General features: G+C 43.7%; 1 protein-coding gene across 6 annotated transcripts in view; it reads left to right on the forward strand.

Annotated features, from left to right (window-relative positions):
• Positions 1-20,311, forward strand: part of VPS8 (VPS8 subunit of CORVET complex) — a 225,084-nt gene that overhangs the window by 17,001 nt on the left and 187,772 nt on the right. For all 6 annotated transcript variants that reach the window (XM_073360260.1, XM_073360261.1, XM_073360262.1 and 3 more), the window contains exon 6: positions 223-277. In XM_073360260.1, coding sequence (XP_073216361.1) covers positions 223-277 — 55 coding nt within the window. The remainder of the gene's footprint in view (positions 1-222; positions 278-20,311) is intronic.

Here is a 20,311-nt window from a genome sequence, read left to right on the forward strand (position 1 = left end):
TCTTGTGATGGGTGGTTGATACAGATATTTTGAATTGTATGTATTTGTTACTTGTCTGTGGGAAGCTTGCTGTAATGTACACTGCTGTCTAGCTTTCTAAAATGGTTTTCCCTTTGCTTATTAACTTTGGTCAGCAGCAATAAAGATGCTGACTGGGTTTAAATCATGGACTTGTGGCAGTTCAATATTTCAAAATTTAACTTTTCTCCATGTTCTGTTCAGGCAGCGTCAAGTCTGATAGCAGTGGGGACTTCCCATGGTTTGGCATTAATTTTTGGTAAGTTAAAAATATCCTTTTGGTGCCTCTTTAGCATTCAGATCCCATTCTGAATGTCATATTTTAATATTTAATTTATATATTAAACATTAATTCATTTTAGTAAAGAACTGTACAAAATACAGGGTCATAAACGTGACAAAACACTCAAATTGCTTTAAAAAATGGCAAGTGTCCATTCTGTCATTTGTCTATTTTTTCCTATAACTTTATAACAAGTTGTGTCAGGTTGACTAGAGTTCACACAACAGAAATCTCATAGGCCTTCTGGAATGTTTCCTATCTTCTAAGCAATTGTTATTATAGAAGTCTCTTATACTTAAGGAAAATTCCTCATTTTGGTTTAACAGAATGTTAAGGCAATATAAACAAGATCAGCATAAATTTGTGTCACAATGTTTATCATCTTTTTGCTAGGATTTGTCCTAATTTTTCAAATAATAGATTCCTTGTTATCAGATTACATCCTGACTTAAATGTTGGCAGGACATGTTAAGTCTAACAATGTAATACATTTCTTAGCTATTACAATTGCTGATTTATAATCTTATTGGACTGATTCTCAAGGTGAGAGAAGTCTGCTATTAAATATTTTGGGCTGAGGATAAAATCAAACTTGAACAAGAATTGGTCCTACTTGTTATATTCTCAATTAAATGTAAACTGTAATCTAAAAGCCAAATTTGCATGATTTACTTTGAGTGTGAGATACTTTTGAAGCTAGCAGAAGTAACAGTACTCTATCTTCTCAACCATATCCAACCACACCAGTGGAAATTTGCATGTGGTGTTCTGAGGTACTAGCAGACTAGTGGTAACTAGCGCACAGGACTGGGAGCCAGGAATGGCTGAGTTCTCATCCTGGCTGACCTTAGGAAAAACTGTGCGTTCCCCATATTATAGCTGGGAGATGCTGCTAAGCATAATTCCCTGCCTTACAGGGATATTGTAAAGATCAGTTTACATCAGTCGGATACAGTGCTTTGAACCTGTAAAGCACTATATATGTGCAAACTACTTTGTTCCTCCTTTCTCTGTAAAGAAGAAAAGAGACAATCAGTACAGAGAATGTTTCCATACACCCCCATCCAAAGCACAAAGGAAAAGACAGAAGCAATATCTATAAAATCTTGGAACAATATATATGTAATACTGCTTCAAAAACATCCAATCATTTACAAACTCTTTAAGGCACATCAGAAACCTTGCTGTAGTAAAGTGAGATAAAGTTGTCTGTCAAACTACAGTATCAACTTTTAAAATGTAGAATTTGGACATTTAATGTTACATTAGGGGTTCTTCAAAGGTTTCTCCTCTGTTTACCATAACTTCAGCATGACTGGCATTTCTTCTCCCACGATTCAAAATCCACATAATCGTGGACTTGTAAATCATGTGCAAACACTTTAAGACATGTTCAAAACTCTAACAATAAATACATTAGAAAGTTGACAGTCTAAGCATTATTAAAACAGATGTTATCTGGTTTGCTGTTCAATGTCACAGTGGAACGTGAAGATGAATTATGTTCTTGGGTGCCTTGAGGCAGGCTCCAGAACATGAGGTGGCATGAAAGTGTTAATTATTCATTGATTCTTAGGCCAGAAGATGTGTTTGAGCTACATTATGTGTCATAACCATAAGGGTAGCCTAAAATTCCTCCTTACCTGTAAACGGTTAAGAAGCTCAAATAACTTGGTTGGCACCTGACCAAAGGAACCAATTGGGACAAAAGGTACTTTCAAATCTGGTGGGGGGGTGGGGGTGGGGAGAGAGGGTTTGTTTGGGGTTCTTTGTTTCTGTGGCCGTTCTCTCTTGGGACTGAGAGGGGCCAGACAGAAATCCATCTTCTACAACCCATCCTAATCCAAGTCTCCAATATTGCAGCCAGTATAGGTAAACTAATCTGCCTTGCCTGGCTTATCTTTTGTTTTGCTTGTGAATTTTCCCTGTGCTAAGAGAGAGGTTTATTCCTGTTTTCTGTAACTTTAAGGTTTTGCCCAGAGGGGAATCCTCTGTGTTTTGAATCTGAATACCCTGTAAAGTATTTTCCATCCTGATTTTTACAGAGATGATTTTTACTTTTTTTTTTTAAATAAAATCTTTCTTTTAAGAACCTGATTGATTTTTTTTCCCATTGTTCCAAGACCCAGGGATTTGGGTCTTTGATCATTTTGTAACCAACTGATTAGGATATTATTCTCAAGCCTCCCCAGGAAAGGGGGTGTAAGGGCTTAGGAGGATTGCTGGGGGAAGAGGAACTCCAAGAGGTCCTTTTTCCTGGTTCTTTGTTAAATCACTTGGTGGTGGCAGCATACCTCAGTCCAAGAACAAATAGAGATTTGTGCCTTGGGGAAATTTTTAACCTAAGCTGGTAGAAATAAGCTTAGGGGGTCTTTCATGCAGGTCCCCACATCTGTACCCTAGAGTTCAGAGTGGGGAGGGAACCCTGACAGTATGTCTTTTAGAAATCAAGTTGGATGTGTTTAGCCTCCAAATGATGAACAGTTTACCACATTTCTTGATAATGTGTTCTAGTGACTAATAATCCCCATGGTTAAATGTGCTGCTTATTTCCAGTGTGAAGTTTGCTGACTTCAGCTTCCTGCCATTTTTCTTGTTATGCCTTTGTCTGCTAATTTAAAGGAGCCCTTTAGCATCAGAAATCTTCTCCCTATGTAGGTGACGTAGACTGATCAAGTTGCCACTTAATCTTCACTTTGATAAGCTAAGTGGACTGAACTTCCTAAATCTTTTAGTGTTATGCAGGTTTTCCAGGCCTTGACTCATTCTTGTAGCTCCTCTCTGAACCCTTTCCAATTTTTCAGCATTCTTTTAGAGTGTGGACTCCAGAACTGGATACAGTATTGCAGTAATGATGTTGCTAATACTGAATACAGAATATCTCCCTCTTACTTTCTATTCCCTAGTTTATATATGTGACATTCCTCAGGGTACAATCTAGACAGGTGGACAACTGTGTCCCCTCAATTCTCCAATCTGGGGTACCTTTTACACTGCTTCACTGTGAGAACAACCACTCCTGGTCTGTCCACACATAGCCTCCAGCATGTAAATATCATCATCATCTTTTGTATGGTTTGGGTAGGTAGCAACAACTACAAATTTATATCTAAGTTTTTGATAGCCAGCACATTGCTGCAGCGGTGAGCTGGTGCATGTCCTTCAGGCTCCCGGCAAAAGAATGAGAGACATTCAGTTCTTCTTTGAGAGGTGTCCCTGTGGGTGCTCCACTGTAGGTGTCGGTGTGCCCCTGTGCTGCCGTTTGGAGATTTTTACAGCAGTACCCTTATCGGCCGCACATGCACGGAGCCTGCCTCACATACTAGTCTTGTCTTAATAGTGCGCATGTGTGGCCGAACTCCTCAGTTCCTTCTCTACTGTCCCCGGCTGGAGTCGGACCTACAGCAGACTCGTTAAAACTTTTTCTCTTACCCATTCTACATCCTTTTTTCCCCTTACTTTAGCACTGTAGTTACTAGATAAGTTCATCCCTTTTAAAAAAACAAAAATTGTTCCCGCTTGTTCCTCTTAGTCTCCAGCCAACGCTAATATGCCTGGTTCCCCAGGATTTAAGTGGTGCACTGCATGCAGGGACGCCATCCCTATGTCGGATGGTCACTCCCAGTGTATAAAATACCTGGGGGGGGGGTCCCTTATTCCTCAAGTGTGCCCACTGTTCCAAATTAAAATCCAGGGCCCATAAAGATAGAGAACTCCGTCTGAAAATGATTCTTGGGCAGAAGTCACTCGGACCTGCTTCTGATCCAGGTATGGGCTCCTCAGTGAACTGCAGCCCTCCTACCTCCAAAAAGGACCAAAAAAAACCAAAACAAAAAAACGCCTGCCTCCCTCACCCAGAAGGGAAACATTGCGAGAAAAAAGGTTGCTGAGCAGGTCTATTTCTTCTATGCAGACCTTTTCTCGGCTCAGCACCTTTGATGTGCTGGTTCCCCCAGCATCGCGCTAATTCCGCCTCTGGCTGTGGTGACAGCCCAAGTTCCCGGTGCCGAGGCTTCAGGCTTCAAGTTGCCTGCCTCTCTCCTGGCACCGTCTGGCACCGCAGTGGGCACAGTGCTAGCACAGAGGACCTTACCAGAACAGACCCGGGCTGCGCTTACCTTCCCGGCACCGCTGACCTCAGCGCATGCATTGAGCGCTATGGTGTAGAGAAATTCGGTGCCGAACGACCCTCCAGTGCTGCTGGCGCTCCTAACAGAGGGTTTCTCTCATGCAGACTCTCCGGCACAGCAGTTCATTCATTCACCCGACCTACAGGTGTCACCTAACCTACAGTTACCTCTACTTGACACCTATTTTTCTCCAGACATTTGCATGCGGTCCAGACGCCTGTCTCCAGCTGTATCTCACTTTTCTAGTGAGGAGGAAGCCATAGCGCAGGGAGACTTTTCACCATACCAGTTCTCCCAGTCACAGAGCCAAATCAGCACTGGTCACAGAAAATCTAGGTCTTTGTTCATCAAAGACCTCCCTCCCTGGTATACAAACCCATGGATGGCACCACCTATGCCTTTCCCCGGTCAGTGGCAATATGGGGTCCATGAGCACCATATAAGTGATTCTACTATGATTGCCAAGATGCCAAAAATAGGAGCAATGCCACCTCGCTACCACCAGTGCACATGGCTATGAATGAGACCCAACAAGCAGCTGTTACTCCACTCTTTGATAAACACGCTACACATGCTTCCCCAACCCTTGTGGAGCCCATATCCACACAAGATGAAGCTGTACTGCCTTCCCACCAACACTGTCAGATGATTTTTAAAAAATTTCAAGACCTCTTCAAAAGAGTCACCAATGAGTTGAGGATTAATCTGGAGGAAGTTTTCTGAAAAGCAGTATGAGTTGACTGACATCCTGCAACCTTCCTCCACATCCAAGATTGTCTTACCTATAAATCCAGCCATTATGAATCCTGCCAAAACCATATGGCAGACACCAGCTACTAGCAGATCTACCTGTAAGTGAGCTAACTGGAAATATTTTATTCCTTCCAAAGGGTCTGAGTTCCTTTTTACTCACCCAGCGCCAAGTTCATTGGTAGTAGAGGTAGCTAACCAAAAGAACAAACACCAGTTCCCAGGTCTACCCCAACTGGTAAAGACAGTAAAAGGCTGGACCTTCTTGGTTGTAAAGTGTATGCTTCATCCACATTACAATTCTGGATATCTAATTATGCGGCTGTTCTGGCAAAATATGACCACAGAAATTATGAGAAACTCATGGACTTTATTGATGACATTCCGGGGGGTTAGGGAACCATCAGTTTAAAGCCATAGTCTGATGGACAAATCATCTCCCATACCGCACTACAAGCTGCGCTTGATGTTGCCAACACAGCTGCGAGGTCCACTGCTACAGCAATCATGATGCATTGAGCTTCACGGCTTTCATAGTCGTCGTCGTCTTTTCCTTGCGAGGTTCAGAATACTACAGAAGATCTCCCTTTTGATTGTGAAAAACTATTTGCCAGTAACACCAACGATGTGCTTCACTCCATGAAGGACTCGAGAGCAACATTATAGTCTCTCGGTATCCAAACCCCTGCAAAAGGAAGAGACAATATGAATACCAACCTTATCAACATCCATGCTACCCAGTGTATACTCAACGAAGTCATAGACCATCTGAACAACAACATCTGTGACCAAGATATCAATGTCGCCGCACCAATTCATCACTCCATGTCAACTCACTCCCACTAGTAAGCGAATTTTGAAAATGTGGCCGATAGTATGGAAAATATCATCCATACTTCAGTGCCCATTTTCTTCCCCCCCGCATCCCTTTTCAGGGACCGCTCTCACGAACAACTGCTCCACCAAGAGGTTCATCACCTCCTCCAATTAGGAGTAGTATAGCCAGCGCCTGACCAACACAGAGGAAAAGGGTTCTACTCCCATTACTTTTTAACACAAAAGAAAACTGGGGGATGGCGACCCATTCTTGACCTCAGATGCCTCAATAAATTCGATAAATAAAATTACAAAAAAATAATGGTGACTCTTGCAACCGTAATTCCAGCACTGGAGCAGGGAAATTGGATTTTCAGCCCTCGACCTGCAGGATGCTTATGTTCCTGTGACCATACATCCTGCTCACAGACGTTTTATTCGCTTCGTTCTGGGCTCACAACACTACCAGTACAGGGTCCTACCTTTCGGCCTCTTGACTGCGCCTTGTGTCTTTTCCAAACTCCTCACAGTCATAACAGCTCATCTCAGAAGGCAGAGAATCATAATTTTTACTTATCTCGACAACTGCCTTTTCAAAGCCAGGACCCTCCAAGAAGCCATTCAGTCCACACAATGGACAGTCCAATATTTCCATGCTCTTGGCCTGTGAATGAACTAAGTAAATCTTCATTCACTCCCACCCAACAACTGGAATTCATAGCAGCACATTTTAACTCATGCAAAAGAATAGCATCTCTCCCACTCCACGTTTTTAACACTATCAACCTTTTCATTCCCAAGCTGTGCAACAGTCCACAAGTGGCTGCACGAGCTTGCCTACAATTCCAAGGTCACATGGCCTCTTGCAGTTTTGTAGTCAGGAATGCTTGCCTCTTCATGAGAGGTTTCCAAAGCTGGATTCCACTGTCTACAGACCGAATATCCATGGTCTGAACAAACTTTTATACATACCTCCCAGAGTCTAGGACTCTCTCTCCACTGGTGGACATTGCCTCACAACCTTTGCTACAGGTCCCCTTTCTACAGGACGTCCCATCGGTTGTTTTCACTACAGATGCATCCCTTATGGTATAGGGAGTACACACGCCCCAATACACTACCCAGGGTCTTTGGTCTCCTGCCGAGACATCCCTTCACATCCAATGTCTAGAACGGTGAACAATATGCAATGACTGCCTCCAATTTCTCCTTTCATACAAAACCAACATGTCAGGATAATTACCAACAACATTGCCTACATCTTCTATAAAAAGAAAAGGAGTACTTGTGGCACCTTAGAGACTAACCAATTTATTTGAGCATGAGCTTTCGTGAGCTACAGCTCACTTCATCAGATGTTTACCGTGGAAACTGCAGCAGACTTTATATACACACAGAAATCATGAAACAATACCTCCTCCCACCCCACTGTCCTGCTGGTAATAGCTTATCTAAAGTGATCAACAGGTGGGCCATTTCCAGCACAAATCCAGGTTTTCTCACCCTCCACCCCCCCACACAAATTCACTCTCCTGCTGGTGCTAGCCCATCCAAAGTGACAACTCTTTACATAATCAAGTCGGGCTATTTCCTGCATAGATCAAGGTTTTCTCACATCCCCCCCACCCCCATACACACACAAACTCACTCTCCTGCTGGTAATAGCTCATCTAAACTGACCATTCTCCAGGTTTAAATCCAAGTTAAACCAGAACATCTGGGGGGGGGGGTAGGAAAAAACAAGAGGAAACAGGCTACCTTGCATAATGACTTAGCCACTCCCAGTCTCTATTTAAGCCTAAATTAATAGTATCCAATTTGCAAATGAATTCCAATTCAGCAGTTTCTCGCTGGAGTCTGGATTTGAAGTTTTTTTGTTTTAAGATAGCGACCTTCATGTCTGTGATTGCGTGACCAGAGAGATTGAAGTGTTCTCCGACTGGTTTATGAATGTTATAATTCTTGACATCTGATTTGTGTCCATTTATTCTTTTACGTAGAGACTGTCCAGTTTGACCAATGTACATGACAGAGGGGCATTGCTGGCACATGATGGCATAGATCACATTGGTGGATGTGCAGGTGAATGTGCACCTGCACATCCACCAATGTGATCTATGCCATCATGTGCCAGCAATGCCCCTCTGCCATGTACATTGGTCAAACTGGACAGTCTCTACGTAAAAGAATAAATGGACACAAATCAGATGTCAAGAATTATAACATTCATAAACCAGTCGGAGAACACTTCAATCTCTCTGGTCACGCAATCACAGACATGAAGGTCGCTATCTTAAAACAAAAAAACTTCAAATCCAGACTCCAGCGAGAAACTGCTGAATTGGAATTCATTTGCAAATTGGATACTATTAATTTAGGCTTAAATAGAGACTGGGAGTGGCTAAGTCATTATGCAAGGTAGCCTGTTTCCTCTTGTTTTTTCCTACCCCCCCCCCCCAGATGTTCTGGTTTAACTTGGATTTAAACCTGGAGAATGGTCAGTTTAGATGAGCTATTACCAGCAGGAGAGTGAGTTTGTGTGTGTATGGGGGTGGGGGGGATGTGAGAAAACCTTGATCTATGCAGGAAATAGCCCGACTTGATTATGTAAAGAGTTGTCACTTTGGATGGGCTAGCACCAGCAGGAGAGTGAATTTGTGTGGGGGGGTGGAGGGTGAGAAAACCTGGATTTGTGCTGGAAATGGCCCACCTGTTGATCACTTTAGATAAGCTATTACCAGCAGGACAGTGGGGTGGGAGGAGGTATTGTTTCATGATTTCTGTGTGTATATAAAGTCTGCTGCAGTTTCCACGGTAAACATCTGATGAAGTGAGCTGTAGCTCACGAAAGCTCATGCTCAAATAAATTGGTTAGTCTCTAAGGTGCCACAAGTACTCCTTTTCTTTTTGCGAATACAGACTAACACGGCTGTTCCTCTGATACATCTTCTATGTAAACAGGCAAGGGGGGGGGGCATGATCCCGCTCCCTTTGTACAGAAGCAATGAAACGATGGAATTAGTGTCTCAGACACAATGTCTGAATATCAGCTGCATACTTACCTGGCTCTCTCTCTACCACCACGATGACTACAGCAGAAGATTTCCCATAGACCACGAATGGGAACTAAATGAGGATATAGTACTAGACATATTCCACACATGGGGATACCCAACCACAGACCTTTCTGCAACTGCAGCAAACAAGAAATGCCCAAGATTTTGTTCCAGAGCGGGACTAGGCAAATGCTCCTCGAGGGATGAGTTCATGTTCCCATGGAACACAGACCTAATGTATGCATTTCCCTGATACCACTCATACACAAATTATTGATTAAAAATACGAACACACCAAGCCAGAGTCATAATGATAGCCCCACATGGCCCAGACAGGCATGATACCCTTTCCTTACCAAGATGTCACTTTCCACACCCATCCCACTACCCTCTGCCCAAATCTCTTGTCCCAACAGGGTCTACTACTCCACCCCAATTTAACCATGTTACACCTCAAGGTTTGGCTCCTTCATGGTTCTCTCATGCCGAGTGAACTTGTTTGGAGCAGGTTCAAAATGTACTTCTTCATAACACAACAAATTCTACATGCACCACCTGCCTTTATAACTGGACAAGATTTACACACTGGTGGGCTGTCACAAACACTGCTCCTTTTTTCCATGCCTCTCCCACTAATCCTCAACTATCTATTAGGGAGAGTCCAGATAATTTAATCTCTGAGTCCCATCAAACTCCACTTGGCCGCAATTACAGTGTTCTATGATGCCATTGACGATAGGACTGTCTTTACTCATCCCATTACTAAGTGATTCCTTAAGGGACCCCAAGTCCCTTAAGGAATCACTTAGTAATGGGATGCTACTAGATCGCATGCCCTGGTTCTCATGGGTGACTTTAATTTTCCTGATATCTGCTGGGAGAGCAGTACAGCGGTGTATAGACAATCCAGGAAGTTTTTGGAAAGCGTAGGGGACAATTTCCTGGTGCAAGTGCTAGAGGAGCCAACTGGGGGGAGAGCTTTTCTTGACCTGCTGCTCACAAACCGGGAAGAATTAGTAGGGGAAGCAAAAGTGGATGGGAATCTGGCAGTAACCATGAGTTGGTTGAGTTCAGGATCCTGACACAGGGAAGAAAGGTAAGCAGCAGGATACGGACCCTGGACTTCAGGAAAGCAGACTTCGACTCCCTGAGGGAACTGATGGGTAGGATCCCCTGGGGAACTAACTTGAAGGGGAAAGGAGTCCAGGAGAGCTGGCTGTATTTCAAGGAATCCCTGTTGAGGTTACAGGGACAAACCATCCCCGATGTGTCGAAAGAATAGTAAATATGGCAGGCGACCAGCTTGGCTTAACGGTGAAATCCTAGCAGATCTTAAGCATAAAAAAGAAGCTTACAAGAAGTGGAAGGTTGGACATATGACCAGGGAAGAGTATAAAAATATTGCTCGGGCATGTAGGAATGAAATTAGGAGGGCCAAATCGCACCTGGAGCTGCAGCTAGCGAGAGATGTTAAGAGTAACAAGAAGGGTTTCTTCAGGTATGTTGGCAACAAGAAGAAAGCCAAGGAAAGTGTGGGCCCCTTAATGAATGAGGGAGGCAACCTAGTGACGGAGGATATGGAAAAAGCTAATGTACTCAATGCTTTTTTTGCCTCTGTCTTCACGAACAAGGTCAGCTCCCAGACTGCTGTGCTGGGCATCACAACATGGGGAATAGATGGCCAGCCCTCTGTGGAGAAAGAGGTGGTTAGGGACTATTTAGAAAAACTGGACGTGCACAAGTCCATGGGGCCGGATGAGTTGCATCCGAGAGTGCTAAAGGAACTGGCGGCTGTGATTGCAGAGCCATTGGCCATTATCTTTGAAAACTCGTGGCGAACGGGGGAAGTCCCGGATGACTGGAAAAAGGCTAATGTAGTGCCAATGTTTAAAAAAGGGAAGAAGGAGGATCCTGGGAACTACAGGCCAGTAAGCCTCACTTCAGTCCCTGGAAAAATCATGGAGCAGGTCCTCAAAGAATCAATCCTGAAGCACTTACATGAGAGGAAAGTGATCAGGAACAGTCAGCATGGATTCACCAAGGGAAGGTCATGCCTGACTAATCTAATCGCTTTCTATGATGAGATTACTGGTTCTGTGGATGAAGGGAAAGCAGTGGATGTATTGTATCTTGACTTAAGCAAAGCTTTTGACACGGTCTCCCACAGTATTCTTGTCAGCAAGTTAAGGAAGTATGGGTTGGATGAATGCACTATAAGGTGGGTAGAAAGTTGGCTAGATTGTCGGGCTCAATGGGTAGTGATCAATGGCTCCATGTCTAGTTGGCAGCCAGTGTCAAGTGGAGTGCCCCAGGGATCGGTCCTGGGGCCGGTTTTGTTCGATATCTTCATAAATGATCTGGAGGATGGTGTGGATTGCACTCTCAGCAGATTTGCAGATGATACTAAACTGGGAGGAGTGGTAGATACGCTGGAGGGCAGGGATAGGATACAGAGGGACCTAGACAAATTGGAGGATTGGGCCAAAAGAAATCTGATGAGGTTCAATAAGGATAAGTGCAGGGTCCTGCACTTAGGACGGAAGAACCCAATGCACAGCTACAGACTAGGGACCGAATGGCTCGGCAGCAGTTCTGCGGAAAAGGACCTAGGGGTGACAGTGGACGAGAAGCTGGATATGAGCCAGCAGTGTGCCCTTGTTGCCAAGAAGGCCAATGGCATTTTGGGATGTATAAGTAGGGGCACAGCGAGCAGATCGAGGGACGTGATTGTCCCCTTCTATTTGACATTGGTGAGGCCTCATCTGGAGTACTGTGTCCAGTTTTGGGCCCCACACTACAAGAAGGATGTGGATAAATTGGAGAGAGTCCAGCGAAGGGCAAGAAAAATGATTAGGGGTCTGGAACACATGACTTATGAGGAGAGGCTGAGGGAACTGGGATTGTTTAGTCTGCAGAAGAGAAGAATGAGGGGGGATTTGATAGCTGCTTTCAGCTACCTGAGAGGTAGTTCCAGAGAGGATGGTTCTAGACTATTCTCAGTGGTGGAAGAGGACAGGACAAGGAGTAATGGTCTCAAGTTGCAGTGGGGGAGGTTTAGATTGGATATTAGGAAAAACTTTTTCACTAGGAGGGTGGTGAAACACTGGAATGCATTGCCTAGGGAGGTGGTGGAATCTCCTTCCTTAGAAGTTTTTAAGGTCAGGCTTGACAAATCCCTGGCTGGGATGATTTAATTGGGTATGGGTCCTGCTTTTGAGCAGGGGGTTGGACTAGATGACCTCCTGAGGTCCCTTCCAACCCTGATATTCTATGATTCCTATACCCACACATCAAACTGCCTAATCGATGTTGGGACCTCCCCCTAGTCTTAACATGCCTAACCCAAAACTATATGAACCATTAGCCACATGTTCCCTCCTACATCTATGAAAACTGCGTTTCTGGTAGCGATTGCCTGTGTGAGACACACAGGCGAAATTGCAGCACTCATGGCAGATCCGTCATGCACCATATTTTTAAGGACAAAGTCACCCTACGCTTACTTCCCGAAATTCCCCAAAGGTGCACGCATTTTTCCATGTCAATGAGCCTATCCATCTCCCTACCTTTTCCAAAACCACATGCAAATTCCTTTGAATCTTAGATGCACACTTTGGACATGCACAGAGATTTGTCCTTCTACTTTGACTGGACTAAAACCTTTAGGCGTTCCAACAGGCTATTCGTCCCCACTGCGGAACGCTCTAAGGGCTCATTTATCTCTAACCACTGACTTTCCAACTGGACCTCGAGTTGCATTTGTCTCTGTTATCAACTACAGAACGTGACTCCTACCTTTATCAGGATTAACTCCACCAGATCCATGGTGGCCTCAGTGGCCTTTCTGCATGATGTCCCCCTTTAAGGACATTTCCAGAGCTGCCATTTGGGCTTTTGAAAATACGTTTGCAAAACATTATGCTGTTACACAGGGACCCATTACCAATATGCTTATGGGCAGAGCTGTTCTATCCACTGCATTCCTTCTAGATCCAAAGTCCCTACCTCCTTGGGAGATACTGCTTTTCAGTCACCTACAGTGGAGCACCTACAGGGACACCCCTAGAAGAAGAGGAGGAGGTTACTCACCTGTGCAGTAACTGACGTTCTTCGAGATGAGTGTCTCTGTGGGTGCTCCGCTCCCCTCCCGCCTCCCCTCTACTTCAGAGCTGGGCGGCCTCCATTGTAGAGAAGGAACTGAGGAGTTCGGCCGTGCATGCGCACTATTAAGACAAGACTGCTATCTGAGGCAGGCTCCCCACACGTGCAGCCAATACGGGTACTGCTGTACAAACCTCCAAACGACGACGTAGGGGTGCACCGACACCTACAGTGGAGCACCCACAGGGCACTCCTTTCGAAGAACATCATCAGTTACTGCACAGTGAGTAACCTCCTCATATGATGTGCTCTATCGTTTGAGCCTGGAGATCCCAGTCATGTACAGGTGTTTGCCTCATTTTCCATTTGAAGAGGGTTTGTCCACATCTCGCATGAGATGTCCTGATGCGATTCAATCTGCACCAGTCTTTCTGATATAAATTTCGGAAAGCATGTAAATCACTCCCAGCTATACTGTGAGTGCTATAGCCATGAATTACACTGTGGGGAACACAAGTAAACTCCCAGTCCTAGACTGTCCAAAGAAATGTGCATCTTTTACTGCCCAGTATTCTCCTGGACAATATGAGCTCATATAAAGTCTGTCATTTCATTAATAGAAAATTATATGCACAAACCTTGTTATCTAAAATCTATGCAAGCACTGGTTTAGATAAAACAATACAACAAGTTTTTTAACTACAGAAAGATAGATTTTTTTTTAAAGTGATTTCACATAAGGCATAAAAGTCAGAATTGGTTACAAAGTAAATAAAAGGTAAAACACATCTAATTAACTTAACAAGCTAAGTTAATTCAAAGCAAAGGTTTCTCTCTCCATATAGACAGGTTTCAGAGTAACAGCCGTGTTAGTCTGTATTCGCAAAAAGAAAAGGAGTACTTGTGGCACCTTAGAGACTAACCAATTTATTAGAGCATAAGCTTTCGTGAGCTACAGCTCACTTCCTCAGATGCATCTGAGGAAGTGAGCTGTAGCTCACGAAAGCTTATGCTCTAATAAATTGGTTAGTCTCTAAGGTGCCACAAGTACTCCTTTTCTCTCCATATACTTTAGCAGTCTTACTTGCTGAAATCCTTTGTCAGGATCTCTCCCCCAGTTCAGTGTTAATTTCCTTGTCCTTCAGGTAGTGGTAATGCTGTGAGTAGTGATGAAGGGAGAGAGATTTTGGGGCCTCTGCTTTCCTGTCTGATAGCTCTCTTTTCCTTTGAAAATTATCTCCAGCTGAGGATCAGGAGACAGCCAGTCTATGGAGAGGGAACCTCCAGCTGTTCACTGGCAAGATGTAAATTTCTCTCACCCTTTTTCCTGTCAAAGAATGACCACTTAGCCAGGTAATAGTCTATTTGATTTCATTGACACCTGGATGAGGCATCAGTTTGTCTTTTGTTTCTGAGGAACTGGTTTCTGACTGTGTCCCCAGCTTTAGAATATGTCTTAGTAACATCCTACAGTAGAATCTTACAATTTTAGATACAATGTTGCCACACACATTTTGCCAGGACAATAATGATCAGCAAATTGAGTTTTCTAATGATACCTCACAAAGCATACTTTATACAAAATCCATTATAGTTTTGTAAAAAGGGTGAGCATAGGGGTACAGACTGTCGCAGTGTATCCACTTATGTTGGCCCTCTTGGCCACATGACCACACTGGGAGCTCATGTGCAGTTGTTAATGACCCCAAGTTCTTTTCAGTGTCACTACTTTCTAGGGTGCAATCCCCCTTGCTGTAAGTCTCATCAACATTCTCTTACTTGTATGACTTTGCATTTAGCTGTATTGAGAAGTATGTTTAACTGTGCCCACCTTATCAAGTGCTCTGCATCAGTGATTGTTCCTGTATCATGTATCAGCCTTTCCAGTATTTTGCCCATGATCAGGGTCTGGCTTACTGGCCTATAATTACAGGGCTTATCCTGTTTATCCTTTATACATATTGGCACAACCTTGACTTCTCCTAAGTTAATAAAAATTAACCTTACTGGTCTGGAGCACTCCTCAACCAACTCACTTAAAATTCTTGAGTACAGATCATTCATACTTACTGACTTTTAAAAATGTTTAGTAGATTCTATTTTCTAGTGGAAACTAAAGAGCATATTAAAGAGGACATTTCATCATATATATGAATATGTAATCAGCTTTGTTCTGAATACAGAACAGAAATACGTACTATACACTTCTCTTTTCTGCTAAGTAGTTTTGAAAGCTCTTATCTAAAACAATAGTTCTTACCCCCAGTCTGTCAAATCAGTAGGAGAAACTGAAGGAGACTGCTAAGGAGGGATTTTCAAGTACACCTTTACAGAGGTATGGGGATTGCCTTGCATGATCCAGACCAGTTGTCTGTGTGTAGTCAGGTGTCCAGTTTCCAACTGTATTCAGAAGCCAGTACAAGAAATGTCACAGTAGAAAAATCTGTCCATGGGAGGAAGTTTCTTCCTGACTTCTGTCAGTGGCTGAGTTACACCCTGAGGCATGAGGTTTTTTTTATAGCCTTTATAAACATTCATCCTTTGTAATGTAACTGTTCTAATTATTATATATCCAATCTCTTTTGAAAGGTGCAAAGCTCTTGTCCTCTGTGTTGTAGAAGTAAGTTCCACAGGGTAATTTTGCATTGTGTTTAAAAGTAAAAATATTTTTTGTTTTTAAATATGCCCTTAATGTCATTGAGTGACTCCTTGTTCCATTGGGTATCAGTAAATAAAGGCCTGTGTCTCTTTTCTCTATACTCTCTATAGAGTATTTTTCTTAATACTGTCAGTTACCTTTTATTTGTTTCCTCTGAACCGTTCACATCTTCGTTTCTTCTCATATGACTGATATTTTTGTGTGCCTCTGATTGTTGCTTTTCTTTAAACTCTTCTATTTCTGTAACATCTCTTGAAAACTGAACGTATTCAAACAATAGATTTATATGAATATTAGACTGCATGTCTGAGGCTGAAGGGAGTTAATTTGTCTAAGCAGTATGGTGAGTGGATTAGGCATTAGCAGACAGGAGATCGGGACCTAATGTCAGCTCTGCCATAGGCTTCTTGTGTGTGATCTTAGTCTAGTTACTTACCTGTTATGTTTCATACGCCATCTGTAGATGGGTCATTGATATACCTATGTCAGAGAGGTGGTGAGAGGCCTAACTTAAATGTTTGTGAAGTTGTAAGATTAGTCGGAGAGAGTTCAGAATAGAACTTGTGAATCCTGACTCCTAGCCGTGTGCTCGTTCCCTGTACTATGTTTGTGCAGTGCCTAGCACAATGAGCCCCTATTCTGGCCTGGCCTGTAGGCATTTCCATAATAAATGTGATTTGAGAAATAAATAATCCAAGGGGCTGCTTCTGTAAATAAGAGGAAACTTCCTACCAGACTTACTGAAGTCTTTGAGTAGCTTGGTTTAAAAAACAAAACACCACGCCCCCCAATAGATCAGCTAGTCTGGATTTAAAGCAGCACCAAATTTGGGTGAGAAGGTTTTGTGTGTAGCATGGAGGGGGTTTAGGATGTCCCAAGTAAGAGCCCCAGTTAGCTCTGCAGTGGACACATAACCATACAGAAAATACTGTGGGTATGTAGGGGGTTGAATATTATGAGCTCACTAGCAAAATTCATTGACAGAATTATCTGTGTATTTTTATTCTTGCTTCTGTGTGGCTCCTTACTATGGGGGAAGGGAAAGGTCTTTTTTCATAATTGCCTAAAAGACTTAGGAGCACAAGTCCCAGTGAAAGTCAATGGTGCTGATGCTCCTAAATCATGTGGGAAAATCCTACCTGGGGACTTGAAACAAACTTTCAAAAATTTGTGGATTTAAAAAATCCCTCCTGTCATTTACTATGTTGCATAATACATGGTCATAAGATGAAAATCACAAATGTTCTCTTAAATTATTGCTTTTCCATTATACTTCCTCTTTGATTGCTCTGTTCATACTGACTTCATGATTAAGTCTGGCATAGACACTTCTGTAGTAATTCTATATATTTAATTTTTTTCTGCTGTAATATGATTACCAACCACCCTTCTCTCTTTCTCTCATTTATTAAAATTCCCATTCTCCCATTTATTAAATAAACAAAACATTGAGAGTTAACAAAACAAGCTCTACCAGCAGAATTTGGAGGCTCTAGACCCTTCTTTACATTATTTGATAGTATGTCTGTTACTGCTATCTTCACTTTCTTCTGTTGTATTGATTTCTCTCTGACTTTTCTCTTTCTTGACCCTATCCCGATGGACTGAAAAGGAAAAGGTATAGTAATATTGCATTGTGCATGTACGTCGCATGAATGGCTTGTGTCTCCTGCTTTACAGTGTTGTTTTGAATGCTGAAAGGCCAGGTTATCGTATATTGCAGTTGAGGGTGTATGAGCTGGGCAGTGAAGGAGGCAGGGTTCTCTCTTGCTGGCTGTTGCAGCTTACTGTATTAGCAATCTTATTTTTGAGGGTCTGACTCTTTCTTTCTTTTTTGTTTTTATTTGTTCTTTTCGTGGATCTGGCCTCCAAGAACAGTAAAAGAGGAGACAAGCATATGTGCTGTTTGTGGCTCTCCACTGCAGGCCACCTTTGGCTACTTTTCCAGGAGCCAGGCAAAACAGAGTACTTCTACAAGGCCTAGGTCTGACTCCCCCTGCAAGCAGATAGCGATGGCATTTTATTGGCGAAGTCTGGTTCCTCCTTCTGTCATGGGATAGGAGCTCCATAAGCCCTTCACAGGGGAAGAAAACCTAGAACCCCCCCACAAGCGAACAGTTCTTCAAGTGCTTGCTCATGTCTGTTCTATTCTAGGTGTGTGTGCACTCACAGGATCAGACCATTGGAGATTTTTGCCCTAGCAGTATCAGTAGGGTCAGCTGTGGCGCCCTCTTAAGTGCCACGCTCATGCGTCAGTATATTAGGTGCCGCTGGCCCTATTTCCTCTCAGTTCCTTTTTGCTGACCATGGTGGCTAGTTGGAGTGTCTTTCCCTTATTTCACAAGGGCTAATGGTTGTTCTACATCGGTCTTTGAACCTTAAGGCCTTGTGAATAGTTTGTTTACAGTAGTTAGTTAGTAAGACACAATCTAGACCGGTAGTTAGGGTGCTGGTTCACATCCGACCATTCCTGGATTGATGGTTGAGCCCTGAATCAGTGTTGGAGGGAGTTCCTTTTGTGGCTCAATCCCTGTCGTTGACTCTGGTTTCTGATGCCTTGGTCGGGGAGCCCACCTGGATGAGCTCTGCATGCAAGGCTGCTGGTTGCAGGACAATCTGTCCCTCCACATGAATGTCAGGGAGCTCAAAGCGGTTTGCCTGGCCTGCCAGGCTTTCCTGCCCCAAGTGAAGAGCAAGGTGGTGCAGGACCTGACAGACAATACCACAGCAATGTATTGCATCAACAGGCAGGGCAGTCAGGTCATCGGCCCTTTGCCAAGAAGCACTCCACCTTTGGGACTTCTGTGTGCAGCATGCCATCCATCTGGTAGCCGCGCATCTACCTGGGGCCAGGAACATATTATCAGATTGCCTCACCAGGACCTTCTGAACTCACCACGAGTAGTTGTTCCACCCAGAGGCGGTCCGTATGTTCTTCCAGAGGTGGGGGGACTCCACAGGTGGGACCTCTTCGCGTCCTGTCAGAACAGGAAATGCCATGTGTTCTGCTCATTCCGGGGATTGGACAGGGGCTCCCTGTTGGGCGCCTTTCTGCTGCCATGGTCGGGGGCTCTGATGTACGCCTTCCCACTGGTGCCGCTAATCCACAAGATCCTTATGGAGATCAAACAGGACAAGGTGAAGGTGATTCTGATAGCCCCTGTGTGGCTTCGGCAGCACTGGTTTGGCACACTGATGGACCTTTCGGTAGCTGCTCCGCTGCAGTTGCCTCTCTGGCCAGACCTGCTGTCCCAGAACCATGGCAGTCTTCTGCATCCGAACCTGGTGGCACCGCACTTGACAGCATGGCTTCTGCATGGCTAAATGTGTAAGAACAGGAATGCTCAGCCTAGGTCAACAGGTCTTGTTGGGTAGCAGAAAGCCCTCCACCACAGCAACCTACTTAGCCAAGTGGAAGAGGTTCACATGCTGAGCCTGAGTCCGGGGTATCCGGGCTGAGCAGGCCTCGCTGTGGGCCATCCTGGACCATCTTCTGAATCTCAAGCTCCAAGGGTTATCCTTGTCATCGATCAAAGTCCACTTGGCCACTATTTCGGTCTTCACCCTCCGCTCCAGGGCAGGTCGGTCTTCGCTCATCACGTGGGCCTCACCAAAGGCTCTTAAGCAAAATAAGTAGTCATGGATAAGAGGAAAGGGTCTGTCATGGATTGGTAACTGGTTAAAAGATATGAAACAAAGGGTAGGAATAAATGGTCAGCTCTCAGAATGGAGAGAGTAAATAGTGGTGTCCCCCCGGGATCTGTACTGGGCCCAGTCTTATTTAACATATTCATAAACGATCTGGAAAAAGGGGTAAACAGTGAGGTGGCAAAATTTGCAGATGATACAAAACTACTCAAGTTAGTTAAGTCCCAGAAAAGCTACAAAAAGATCTCACAAATCTGGGTGACTGGGCAACAAAATGGCAGATGAAATTTAATGTTGATAAATGCAAAGTAATGCACATTGGAAAACATAATCCTAACTATATATATATATATAATGATGGGGTCTAAATTCGCTGTTACCACTCAAGAAGTACCACTTGGAGTCATTGTGGATAGTTCTCTGAAACCATCCACTCCAATGTGCAGCGGCAGTCAAGAAAGTGAACAGAATGTTGGGAATCATCAAGAAAGGGATAGATAAGAGGCAATGTGATATTTTCTTTCTATATAAATCCATGGTATGCCCACGCCTCGAATACTGTGTGCAGATGTGGTCGCACCATCTCCAAAAAGATATATTGGAATTCGAAAAGGTTCAGAAAAGGGCAACAAAAATGATTAGGGGTATGGAACGGCCTTCGTATGAGGAGAGATTAATAAGACTGGGACTTTTCAGCTTGGAAAAGAGGCAACTAAGGGGGGGTATGATAGAAATCTATAAAATCATGAGTGGCATAGAGAAAGTAAATAAGGAAGTGGTGTTTATTCCTTCTCATAATACAAGAACAAGGGGCCACTAAATTAAATTAATAGGTAGCAGGTTTAAAACA

The sequence above is a fragment of the Lepidochelys kempii genome, chromosome 9, assembly GCF_965140265.1.
Source record: "Lepidochelys kempii isolate rLepKem1 chromosome 9, rLepKem1.hap2, whole genome shotgun sequence".
In the NCBI taxonomy this organism is placed as follows: Eukaryota; Metazoa; Chordata; order Testudines; family Cheloniidae; genus Lepidochelys; species Lepidochelys kempii.